General features: G+C 49.1%; 1 protein-coding gene across 1 annotated transcript in view; it reads right to left on the reverse strand.

Moving 5' to 3' along the window:
• The window catches only part of WWC3 (WWC family member 3), a 77,012-nt gene that overhangs the window by 30,993 nt on the left and 33,369 nt on the right, over positions 1-12,650 (reverse strand). The window contains 3 exon segments of the mRNA XM_015563966.1: positions 6,623-6,696; positions 9,184-9,324; positions 11,831-11,960. Coding sequence (XP_015419452.1) covers positions 6,623-6,696; positions 9,184-9,324; positions 11,831-11,960 — 345 coding nt within the window.

Genomic DNA, 12,650 nt, shown 5'->3' on the forward strand with positions numbered 1-12,650 from the left:
AAAAAACACCACTATCAGAAAAGAAAATGAGGCAGAAAAAGGGAATTATATGAGGGAGGAGAGGCAAAGGGCAAATTTCAAAAGTTCTGCCCACTGTGGGCGTTAAACAAGTAGTACCGTGGCCCAACTTCAACACGGTACCATAACTTTCCACAGCTGGCGAGAAAGACATGCAAAGACACACGCTGAGGGACGACCTCGGGAGCAGAAACAAAATCTGGATGGAGCTGACTTCCTGCAGCACATCTGGAAAAGCTGTTTGGGCTGTGCCGAACACTAGGCCAGCATGTCTGCGCTTAAGAATCGTGCTTTTCAAAAACGAATTCCATTTCACAATGATGCGAATGACTGCATGTCCATTTCAGAGCCGTACGTGAGTCTAGAAGAATACTGGCCCCTGCTGCAGAGTGCGATTTCTTTCCCTGTAGCCACACTCTGGACGCAGCCACTGGGGGCCTGCTCTCAGCCAGGTCGGGAGGCACATGTGTCTGTCTGTCTATACTGGAAGCCAAAAGCTCTAGAAGGATTCCTTCGATGATCCCTTGTACATTCGCCAAGAGACAGACAAGACGGCTTTGCCCTAACAACAATAAGCCTTGTCTACCACGCTGCTGGCCTGGAAACGAGCCACCCCGGGAGCAGCTGGGTGTGGCAGGGTGACCAGAGGAAACAGGCCCGCCTGGGGCCGAGCACGGCTGTGCAGTCCCCACGTCCCTGCACATCCACGCCGAGCAGTGGACCCAGGGTCGGAACCCTCCTGCGAGCGCATCATCCGATTCTGGGTAACACAGCAGAAGCTTTCCAGAAAGCCTCTTTTCTGAAAATCACTTCAGTGAAATTAAATACATGGAAGCAAAGTGAGGTCATGATGCAAGTTTACAAAAAAGAAACTTTTCCAAGTTCATTTTTAAAGAGAACTGAGCACAACTTCAAATTGGCGAGGATTTTTTTTCTCCCTGCAAGTCAACTGTGTTTTGTTTTGTTTTTAAAAATATATTTTATTGAGTTTTTACAGAGAGGAAGAGAGAGAGAGAGAGAGTTAGAAACATCGATGAGAGAGAAACATCGATCAGCTGCCTCCTGCACATCTCCCACCGGGGATGTGCCTGCAACCCAAGTACATGCCCTTGACCGGAATCGAACCTGGGACCCTTCAGTCCGCAGGCCGATGCTCTATCCACTGAGCCAAACCGGTTTTGGCAAGTCAACTGTGTTTTTTATTGATACCCACTTTTGATAGGCAATACATTGTACGGCCTATGTATAACCTCTCACAAACGCCTCTAAAAGCTTTAAAATCCGTGTCCCTATGCTCAGGCAGAGAGAGAGGAAAGGCGAGCCTCCGTCCAGCATTCCTGTTTCATGCTGATCATGTGACTTCCAAGTTCGATTCCCCAAACAGGTCCAACGTGGACAGAAGTGAAGTAGGGCTCGCTTTTCCTTTCGTATTTTGGCCCAAATGCCTTTTCGGTTACAACCCGGCACCAGGAAACCATGAATGGAAACCGCATTTATGCTGCAGCTGCTGCTCGGACCCTCACAATTCACATGAAAATCTTATATGGGATTTGAATTTTTCCAAGAAAAAAAAAATGCACTTTCTGTATTACACAGCTGTGAGGCATTTGAACATATCCAGAGTAACCTCCAGCCATTCGGCGCGTTCTGGAAATACTGCTATTTCAGAACGCAAGTGGCGGCCCAGGCAAGCCTCGGTCCCACGTGACCGTGATGCGACGTGACGGAGCAGCATCAGCCGAGCCGCGGCCATCAGATGTCAGTCACAGACATGGATCTGAGGCTCCTTAAGTCCGCTCTCCTTCGTTTCCTTTGTGGAAATATCCATTTAAATGAAAAGCAAGCGCTCAAGAACATCTCAGCTGAGACCTAAGAGGAACGATGAGATCACTTCAGCTGCTTGGACTAAATATCGATCGGCCAGTGTCCACTCAGCTCAACTCCTTCGTCTACATGGGAAATTCGAGAAGCCTGGATCTAGAATGTGCGGCGTAAGGGTCTACTGATAGCGCAGCATTCCTCCCTGCCCTCACATCTTTGCCTGTTTGAATTACAGATCCTCAGAGCCACAACTTTAAATGAAAAGCAGGCCGTCTGCAGGCCTCCTCTCGGCCTGAATGGGGAGGAGGGAGCTACAACGTGAGGGACGCCTGCTTTTGTTTCTCACAGCCAAGCTCCACCCCCACAACCCAGAGACACAGTCACTTGAGAAATGAAGAAAAATCCAAGCGACTGATCAAATTCCACTGGAATCCTCACACCACACTCATTCCTGACAACGGATGAACAGCAGGACCCATCCTGGCAACAAACACTAAGACACAGCGAAGCTGGATGGGCCGAATGTTTTGTTCCTATCTGGACTGCGCGCGTTTCTATGGAAACAGCTACAGTTTGTGCACAGTTCTGGAACAAGTGCTCTTAGGTTAAAAATAAGGAGCCATCTGCGTCATCGGCATTGCTTCCAGGAGACCTGTTCTTCCAAACTGGCCTTGAAAAATTCCAAAATTTTTAACCAATAAAGTTTAACCAATATCCCTATCATAAGGCTCAAGGCGGCGCTCCTGCAGGGGAAGGAGGAAGCACTTGTTTGGACACATCTCACATGACCGGAGTTGAAAACACAAAACTAGTCATGACAGGGGTGGTTTGGTCTGGAGAAGTCTCTAGAAATCATACTACCATTTGCAATTATGAGTTCTACTTCCACCAACATCCTTTCAATTCAAATACATACGAAACCCCTCATTGTCCACAACACCATATTTAAAAAAAATATTTTTATTGATTTCAGAGAGGAAGGGAGAGGGAGAGAGAGAGAGAAACACCAATGATGAGAGAGAATCATGGATGGGCTGCCTCCTGCATGACCTACACCGGGGATCGAGCCTGCAACCACTGAGCCATGCCGGCCGGGCCACAACACTGCATTCCCAGAAAAATCTCACCTCTAGATACAAAAGCAAAGCTGTACACACATGCAGAAACTTCTCCCGGTTTAGAAATGGCAGAGCCCAGGAGGTTTTGCATGGAGAGCAACACAGGCCAGGTTCTGGGGATTAGGACATGGGCATCTCGGGGCGCCGCTATTCCGCCTGCTCCAGGCACTATCTGAGCAGCGTTGAGGCTGGCATGTCTGGGAACAGCGAGGGGGCCCACGCGGCTGGAGCAAGGTGAGTGAGCAGGACGGGGCAGTGGGCTAATGCCCCGAGTCAGCAGACCACCTGCTCCTCCAGGCCCATGTTGTCCACACACAGTAGGGATTCAGGAGCAAGACAAGAGGAAGGTTTTACAGCTGCGGCGCACCTGATGCCTGGGCCACCTGGGTCTTCGCTCTGGGGCCGTCTTGCACCTTGTGGGCTGTCTAACAGCATCCCTGGGCCCCACCCACTTGGTGCCGGCAGCCACAACAAACAAAAATGTCCTCTGGGGGCAAAAATCACCCATGGATGGTTGAGAGCCTCTGCGAACAGAGGAATGATGGGATCGCGCATGCTTTGAAAGGATCACTTGTCTGAAAAAAAATTCAGGCGGTTATTTCAACAAGCCAAAGTCACACAAAAACGATGTTGAGCTGCACCACCGGTGCGAAACCGCACCGCTGTCACCATGACAACGGAGAGAATGTCTCCGCCCATTACGCTAGTAAGATTTATAGAATGATGATATTTAATGGTGCTAAGGAGATACAGAAACCAGGACACTAGATCCCGTCGGTGGCAGTGTAAAGCGGGTAAGTCATTTCGGAAGGCGATTTGGTGACATCTTTTACAACTGTCAATACACGTGTCTCTAGACCCAGACACCTATCGCAAGGCTGGCCTGTTAACGGATGGGCTCTGCTTGTGAAAAGGGAAAACTGCAGCCATCTAGCTGTCCATCCAAGGAGGGGTGCTTATCACACTACAGAAGCTGTGCATCAACTACAATGGCCTTAGCTTATTCCATGTTTACATGAAAGACTGCAAGGCTTCGCACTCAGCCATCAACAGTGGGAGGTGGGGTAAAACAGGGGCAAGGTGGATGCTCTCTATTGATTGTGCCTTTGACAAAAACAGTGTATGCGTGTATGATTATGTAATAAAAATAAGGAAAATGCATGTGCATATATGCATGTATATATGTAAACATGAATGTGTTGTGTGTGTTCAAGCATGCATATATACCCTGGCGTGTGTGCATGTGTGTATATGTGTACGCATGTATGTGCGTGTGTGCACACACACCCATACACAACCAGGGCATCCCTGCTCCATATTTCCATTAGTTGTGAAGGAGTTTATCTCCCGAACAGGTTAACGACCTCCTGTGATCGCACCACACAAAGAACACAATTTCTTCAAAACACCTGGAGCAGGGCAGGTGCTGAGCAGTACAGTCTCCCACTTTCCCAGCAGTGTCGCTATGGGGTCAAGCTACGGGGGTCACCCACACAGGCCAGCTGCTGGAAATCACGCAGGGATGGCCCCGCTAAGATGTCACAACCCTGCAGCACAGCGCAGGGGTCCTCAGCCTGGGCACTGGTGCCATCTGGGGGAGACCATCCTTTGTGTGGGGGCGTCCTGTGCAGTGTAGGATGGGGAACAGCACCCCTGGTGGCCGCCTACCACAGCCAAAATGCTCCTCCCCTGGACGTCTGTGCTACGTATCCCTGCTTTTTAAATGTTGCCAGTGCAGCCCCGAAAGGCCTTTCTCAGGAGCCCCTACTGTCCCACAAAGGTTGAAATGCTGGGACAAGCCCGGCCGGTGTGGCTCAGTGGTTGAGCATTGACCTATGAACCAGGAAGTCACGGTTCAATTCCTGGTCAGGACACATGCCTGGGTTGAAGGCTCGATCCCCAGTAGGAGGCATGCAGGAGGCAGCCGATCCATGATTCTCTCTCATCATTGATGTTTCTCTCTCTCTCCCTCTCCTTTCTCTCTGAAATCAATAAAAATATATATTTTAAAAAAGAAAGAAAAGAAAGGCTGGGACAGGACCCTGCTCTAGTGCAGTGTCTTTTGCCACAGTCCATGTGATCCTGAAACACTGCTCTTAGTGGACAGACACTGGGGAAGGGCGGTGTCCTCCCGAGTTATTTTCTCAAATTCTCAACTTTTTACCCAAATGCGTTATCTCCGCATACCAGCTCTAGAAAACAACATTATCACTTGCTATGTTTGGTAAATGCCACAGCAAAACACGTAACAATTATGCTCCCAAGTGCAGCCACCACCTAGTGTGTGCGTTTTGGACAACACAGCACATTCCGGCACCCACATTGTGCAGCTCCAGTAGGAACGTGTGCCGACACGCGGGGCGCTCCGGAGGGACAGTCGCCCTGACGGAGCCCAGCAGCTCGGAGGAGGAAGGAGCCACCGTGGGGAATCTGAGCTCCCAGATGACCACGAGGCCGCCCCAGCTTGGGGCTTGGCCGAGCTCCACGTAGGAATGGGAAGCCCCCCACCAACACCTCGGGGAAAGCCGGGAAGATGGGGGAGAGCGGGGAGAGCACCCGGGCGGGCAAACAAAGGCCCATGTCAGCCCCAGCTGGCCCTCCAGCGGGGAGTCAGATGATCTGCTTTTGTTGCTATTTTTACATTTTAGAAAAAGGCAACAAAGTGCGTTTGCAGACCTCCATGAATGATACAGTATACCGAGCCGGCCCAACCCCAACGCTGAGCTCCCGGACAGGACCCTGCACCCACGGGCATGCCGCGCCTCCTCTCCCGCCCCCCAAGATAACTTTAAAAAGATACGCTTTATAGCTTTTCCAAAGCACATATCTCAAAAATATTTGGTTTTAAGACTCTTTCCAGAATGAAAAAGAGAGAGAGAGTTTCTAAAAAGAGGGCATGAAAGCGAGGGCAGGGTCGGCATTGGAAGCAGGGACCCTGCAGGGGTGAGGTGATGCCCTGAACTCTGGTGTCACCAGTGGCGACTACACACAGCCTCTCCATTCTGCCCGTGCCCCGTGGCTAAGGCTGGGAGGGGGGAAGAGGAAAGACAACCTTGGAAATGCACAAACAAGGTCAAGTCTCGATGTTCAGGAGGCAGGTGATTTACAACACAGGTTAACAGAAATGCCCGCCTGTCCCTTCTCTCCGTCAAAATGAACTGGGTTGGGTCCTGCTATCACCCGTGGACCTAATCCTTACTGAACCATCTTTCAACCCCAAATGTGTGACTTTTCCCATTAACCTATAGAGTTAGAAGCCACATATGAAGAGATAAAACCATTTTGCTTAACCTGGTCTGAGGGGCTGCTGCTCAGATGAAAGGGGGGAGGAGAGGGAAAGGGGGGGGAGAGAAAAGGGAGGGAGGGAGGGAGGGAATTAGAAAGTTCTGAACTACCCAAGAGGACAAGAAAAGCTGGAAAAGTCTGTATTTTTATTAAATCATGTCTTTATACCTACTTGCAATGTTGAGAATGTCAGCATTTTAAATGCACGTGAAATCTGGTCTATGTATTCAGAAGCTACACAGAAATGGAGATGTTTTACTTTTTATTCTGTCGGACTCTGCTTTCCAAGTAAGTGGGCAGTCACACCTGGGAATGCTGCAGCCAGTCTCCCTGCGGAGAAAGGAGGGGCAGCGAGCGGGGCGCGCAGAGGGGCGGCCTACCTCTTCCTGGCCTCCTCGTACTGCCAGTTCAGCCGGACGCGGTCCACAAGTCTTGTTTTATCGTCGAAGACAAACTTCCAAGGCGGGGGGGGGGGGGGGAAGGAAAGCATATTAGAAACATCTTTTTAAAATAGCCCATCCATTTCAACTTTCAGCAACAATGAAGGCTATCGTGATTCATCTTCCAGTTTCCATTTTCCAAAGGCCTGGAAGGAAACACACCAAATCCTACCCAGCAGCCACCACGGACAGTGGCGCTGGGAGGGGGCTGGGAAGACGTTTGCTTTGCCTACATCGGTGAATGTTTTTAAACAGTGAACGCATATTCATTTGTTGTGTAATTCTACACAACAAATTACGTTTTAAAGGAAATATGGAATGACTTGATAAAAACTGATAGAAAGGCAAAAAAATTCAGCTCATTTGGGGTAGTATATTCTCTCATTTCTTTCATTTCTTTATTTGATTTTCATTCTTTATTGTTCAAAGTATTACCTATGTCTCCTTTTCCCCCCATTATGCTCTCATTTCTTAATAAATACAGAATGCTGTTCTCCTAAGAAGTCACCAGATCTAAGATGACAGACTAGCTGTGTGACGCAGGGACCAGGACTCCGAATGTTCCATGGCCGGAGCCTGGCGCGTCGCCTTAGGAATTAGACCTGAAATGCCATGCTCTACCGTGACCACTAGCTGCACTGAAATATTTCCACACGGATCGCACTGAAGTGAGCAAATCCCTAAACGGAAGGAAAGAAATGCCTGGCTGGGAGGCCACTGTAGCTGTCCTTGGTTACTTCTCCTTCTTTCCTGAAAACACATGACTTCGTCTCAATAAATCACCTCCATCTGTAGACCTGACCTTACTAGACCAGATAGTATGGCCATTAAGCTTTTTTTTTTTAAATAACCTCATGTCAACAAATACTTGAAACTCTTCTACTTGAATGATTGGTGATGAAGCTGTCGATACACATCATGTAAGTGCAGTTCAAACCCGCATTGTTGAAGGGTGAACTGTATTTTTCTGGAACAACATGATGTAGCAGAGAGCACAGGGGTTCAGGGATCAGAGATGTTGATTCACACTCATGCCCGCCTCTCCCTGACTACGTGACCTTAGGTAACCTGGCACCTCGATCCCCTCTCCCGTCACAAGGGGATGGAAACAACCACTTAAGTGGAGATAAGAGCCATGAAGCTGCCAACCCAGGCAGCCAATCATGCCCCCCTCAGTGGCTGCGCCGGGTCATCAGCCTCTCCCCGACCCTTGAGCGCCATCGGAGAGCCTCCCATCTGTCCTGCTTCTGTCAGGCCAGTTCAGAGGCCCTTACTTCTAATTCCAACCTTGTGATAAGCAGCCATGAGTTATTCACGGAATTCGGAGTCTTGAACTTCTTTCCCTCCCTCCTGCCAAAATCTTTAGGCAAAACATGCCAGACATTTCTGACTTACAGATTCTCCTCCTGGCGACCATATTCTTTAAACCAAAGGTGCCCGCCCGGCCTCAAATGTCTGATCCTACTTTTAAGAATAATGAAATAGGGCTATTCCAGGACATCCAAGGCATAAAAAGTCATTATCTGCTGATAGTATAGTCTCCTCAAAGAAGCACTACCTGCTAAAATGTCAAAATATTAGCCAATTATTTAAAACCCAGAGGTTTTTGTCAATGGCTCTTCCCTTTCTTTTTTCTCTTTTTATTTAATATGGAGGAGGGCAATCTGTAGTCTATTGATATTTCATCTTCAAGCCCAAAGGAACAGAATAAACTGTTTATCCATTTGTACCAAATGACACACTTCACTCAATGACATTCCAGCAGCAGTGTCTTCAAGTAGTGGCTTCAAATGATGGCTGCCAACTTTATTTGTGTGGCTAACTCAAGGTTTCACTAATCATCAAAAAGGGGTATTATGAAATTCTTTCAAGTCCCAAACAAAATTAATTTTAATTCAATTTCATTTCCTGACATTCTTTTAGAGTAAGAAATAGCACCAAAATAGAACCCAAGGTGACCCAGCCACAAAGCCTTTGAGATTTACTGGTCTAAGCCAGAGATCAGCAAACAAACGCCCGAAGGCCCAATCCGGCCCACCACTTGTTTTTGTAAATAAAGTTTTATTGGAACACAGCCCCTGCCATTAGTTCACATATCACCCGTGGCTGCTTTTGCATAACACCACCACAGAGTAGGTGTGGCGGAGACTGCATGGCCTGCAAGGCCCCAAATATTTACTATCTGGACCTTTATACAGAAAAGTTAGCTGACCCATACTCTAAAAAGTCACATATTTGTCAAAGAGACATCTAAACTCAATTCTCAGAAGGATTCTGCCATTTTTAAGAATCCGAATCACAAAGATATAGGTAATAAGGAATTTCAGTGTCTCCCAGGCTACTGAACCTTCACAGCTGGATGTGAGAAACAATATTTTTTTCTTCCAATAAAATGGCACAAAAACCAGAACATTTCTGAAGAGGAAGTGGAAAAGGAAAGCCAAAGAGAGATGACCACACAAAAGCAGCCCTTCTTGCTCAATTCTTCCCCGGTGACTTACCTCTCCGATGATGTCGGTCTGAGACCCAGCGTCGCAGAACTGGTGAGAGTTGCCCACCGCGCCTGGGTGGTGAGGGACTTCTTGCAGCGGGTCGGTCAGAGAAAAGTTATTCCTGAAGCCGTCGGTGAGCTTGGCCAGGCTCTGCAACAGAATGAACGAGCCACTTGTAACAGAGGTGGGCGTGCGCCTCTCCCTCTAAGAGCAGGCGTTTCACTCCGCGTCCAGTGGGCGGCTTCCCCACTGGCGGGCTGGCCACCCAACCCCATTCTCATCGGATTTCAAAGAAATGTCCAGGACATGCACCTGTAATACAACTCTCAGTGACTGAAATCAAACAGCAATCGAGTCCTCCTGGTAGCACGTGAACAATACAGAGAACTGTGGTACCCTTTTCACTGTTTTTCAAAACTCTTGGAGCTGAAACCGGTGTGGCTCAGTGGATAGAGCGTCGGCCTGCGGACTGAAGGGGCCCGGGTTCGGTTCCGGTCAAGGGCATGTGCCTGGGTTGTGGGCACATCCCCAGTAGGAGATGTGCAGGAGGCAGCTGATCGATGTTTCTCTCTCATCGATGTTTCTAGCTCTCTCTCTCCCTTCCTCTCTGTAAAAAATCAATAAAAATATATTTAAAAAAAAACTCTTGGAAACAAAAAAAAAGCATTCCCTCCCAAAACACTCAAACTCATAGAACCAGAAAGTAGAATAGAGGTTGCCAGGGGTTGGGGGGAGGGGAAACGGAGAGATGTCAGTCAAAGGGTACAAACTTCCAGTTATAACATGCGTAATGGACAGCAAGGTGACTTAGTCTCCAAAACTGTGCTGTGTGCCTTGATGTAGCTAAGAGAATAACCTTAAATGCCCTCACCACACACACACACACACACACACACACACACACACACACATATACATACACACAGAGTTAACTATGTGAGGTGGTGGGGGTGTTATAATGGCGGCAATCATTTCACAGTCTATATGTGTATCAAACCTTCACATTGTACACCTTAAATCTAGACAAATTTGTTGGCGAACTATGCCTCCATAAAGTGGGGGAAGGAGTCACATCTCACATGTCCTAGCAGTAAAGGAGTCTGAGATGGATGCTACCTTGAGATCTTCATAAACCACGCGGGGGCAAAGACAGCTCCCAGATGATATTGACATGTTTTCACAGCCTAACTTTCAATCATAATTCTACATGGTCCGAGGTCACCTCATACATACGCCAGTTTGCCAGATCTCAGAGGAAGTGTGTATTCTGGCACATAGAAGCCCTTTGGGTGAAAGTTCAAGAGAAATCAGATTTTCTACAATTTTTAAAGACTGTTTCTGCAGACGCCAGGACGCCCAGGGGTGGTCTAACGCAGCTGGCGCTGGATCTAGACCGCGGAGTCCTGCAAGGGACCGAATTATTAAGCTCGTATGAGAAAACAAAGCCACTCAGATCAGTGGTCGCCAACCAGTGGTCCACGGAGCGCTGGTGGGCCGTGAGGTCCGAAGGGTTGGCGACCGCGGGTTTAAGGAAGCCTTTGGAGCAGCGGCCGCCAACCGGTGCCTGCCCGTGTGGAGCAGAAAGACCAGCGTGCATCCATTTGCAAAAAGTCAGCTTTTTCTCAAAGCAACAGGAACTATAAGAATTGAAGTTGCAAAAAAACAGCAACATGAAGCGACAATGATCCCAGCCTTATCGCTCAATCTCTGGCCGTGGGAGGACACGTGGGATGAAGCAGCTCGCTGTGCACAGACACGGGGAAGGGGACGGGGCACGATGCTGGGAGGGAGCCGTGCAGGGCAGCAGGCACAGTCCCGGCTGTCCCTGAGGGCCGCTGAGCACGTGCTCGCCCTGTCACGTGTCTTCAGAAACACGCCGAGGGCCCACACCACGCTAATAAGGGTCGTTACGGGCCGTGAGAGAAGGGGGAGAGAGCTAGACTTATCAGAGACTTTCTGCGTTATTTTGATTACTGAACAATATGAATGTGTCACCACTGTGGCTTGAATTGTGTCCTCCAAACACCATGTTCAAGTCCTCCCCCGGGGCCCGCGAACTTGAGCCCACTGCAGTCTTCGCAGGTGGAGTCAAGTCAAGACGAGGTTACACTGGCTTAGAGCGTGCTCTCACCCAGACCGGCGTCCTCATGAGACGAGAACATTTAGACAGAGACACATGGAGGGCACCACGCGACAGTGAAGGCACGTGCCCGGGAATGCCAAGGGTTGCCAGTGGCCACCGGAAGCTGGAAGGGACAGGAAGGGGCCTCCCTAGAGCCTTCAGAGGGTGCGGCCCTGCAAACCCCTTGACTTTAGGCTGTGGCCTCTAGCCTCTGAGAGAATCCATTTCCTTGGTTCTCAGCCCCCTGGTTTGCGGTCCTCTGTGATGGCAGTCCTGGGAAACTAGCATGCATTGTTTTAAATACATATGTGTGCACACACATTAAAGATATACATGCATATGTAATACCATATATACATGTATGTCTTCGGATACCTATGAACTGTGCATATAATAAGTATATAATATTTTTAAAATTCTAAACAAAGGGAAGATAGACAAGCAGGCAGACAAGCGGGCACGAATATATAATATTGTAAAAATTCTACATAAAGAAAAGCTAGACGAGTGGGCAAAGGGGCGCACGCCTCCCACCTGCATCAGGTCCCGCCGCTCCTTCTCGCCTGTGCAGATGGCCTTCTTGATGGTCCGCAGCTCGTTCATGATCGCCTGGGCCTCATCCAGCTTGTAGGTGGTGTGAGTGTTTGACATCTTGCGGTCAATCCTGGTGAAAGGGGAAAACCACTGTCACTCCATGCGAGGTCGTCCCATTCCATTAAACAACACAGAAACCGCAAAGCTTCCCAGAAAGGTGGGGAACGGTGCAAATGGGTTCCAGCAAAGGGAGAGAAAGATCCCGCGCGAGGCCTTGTGGGACACGGCCTGCGCCAGGGCAGCCGAGGCCGCGCTCCGTGAAGAGCCTCTAATGATAAGGCAACGAGATCATCAGCTGAGCACCTGCCTGAGGCTTTCAATCCTCCTTGAGAGGAGTGTCGTGTCTTACTCGCTTATCCCCAGCACCTGGTCAAGAAGGGGCGCTAAATGAACATGCAGCGGATCTGTGTGCAGGGAGAACATGTGGGAACCAGCAGAGAGCAGTGAACTGTCATTAATGGCGCCTTGTACAAAAGCTGGAGACTCTTATGTCTTCCCTATGTACCTCTTTCTTTTATGTCATCTTGGTTCTAATTAATCACTCGCTCTACTACGCACCTCCTCAATTCTTGTCTTTAATCCAAACACCCTTCGCCCTTCCTTCCTTCCATGCACTCACACTTCCTTCCTCCTTGCCTCTCACCCATCCTTCCCTCCCTCTCACCCATCCATCCTTCCTCTCACCCATCCTTCCCTACCTCTCACCCATCCTTCCCTCCCTCTCACCCATCCTTCCTTCCCTCTCACCCATCCTCCCCTC

The sequence above is a fragment of the Myotis davidii genome, unplaced genomic scaffold (genome assembly GCF_000327345.1).
Source record: "Myotis davidii unplaced genomic scaffold, ASM32734v1 scaffold1277, whole genome shotgun sequence".
Classification (NCBI taxonomy): Eukaryota; Metazoa; Chordata; class Mammalia; order Chiroptera; family Vespertilionidae; genus Myotis; species Myotis davidii.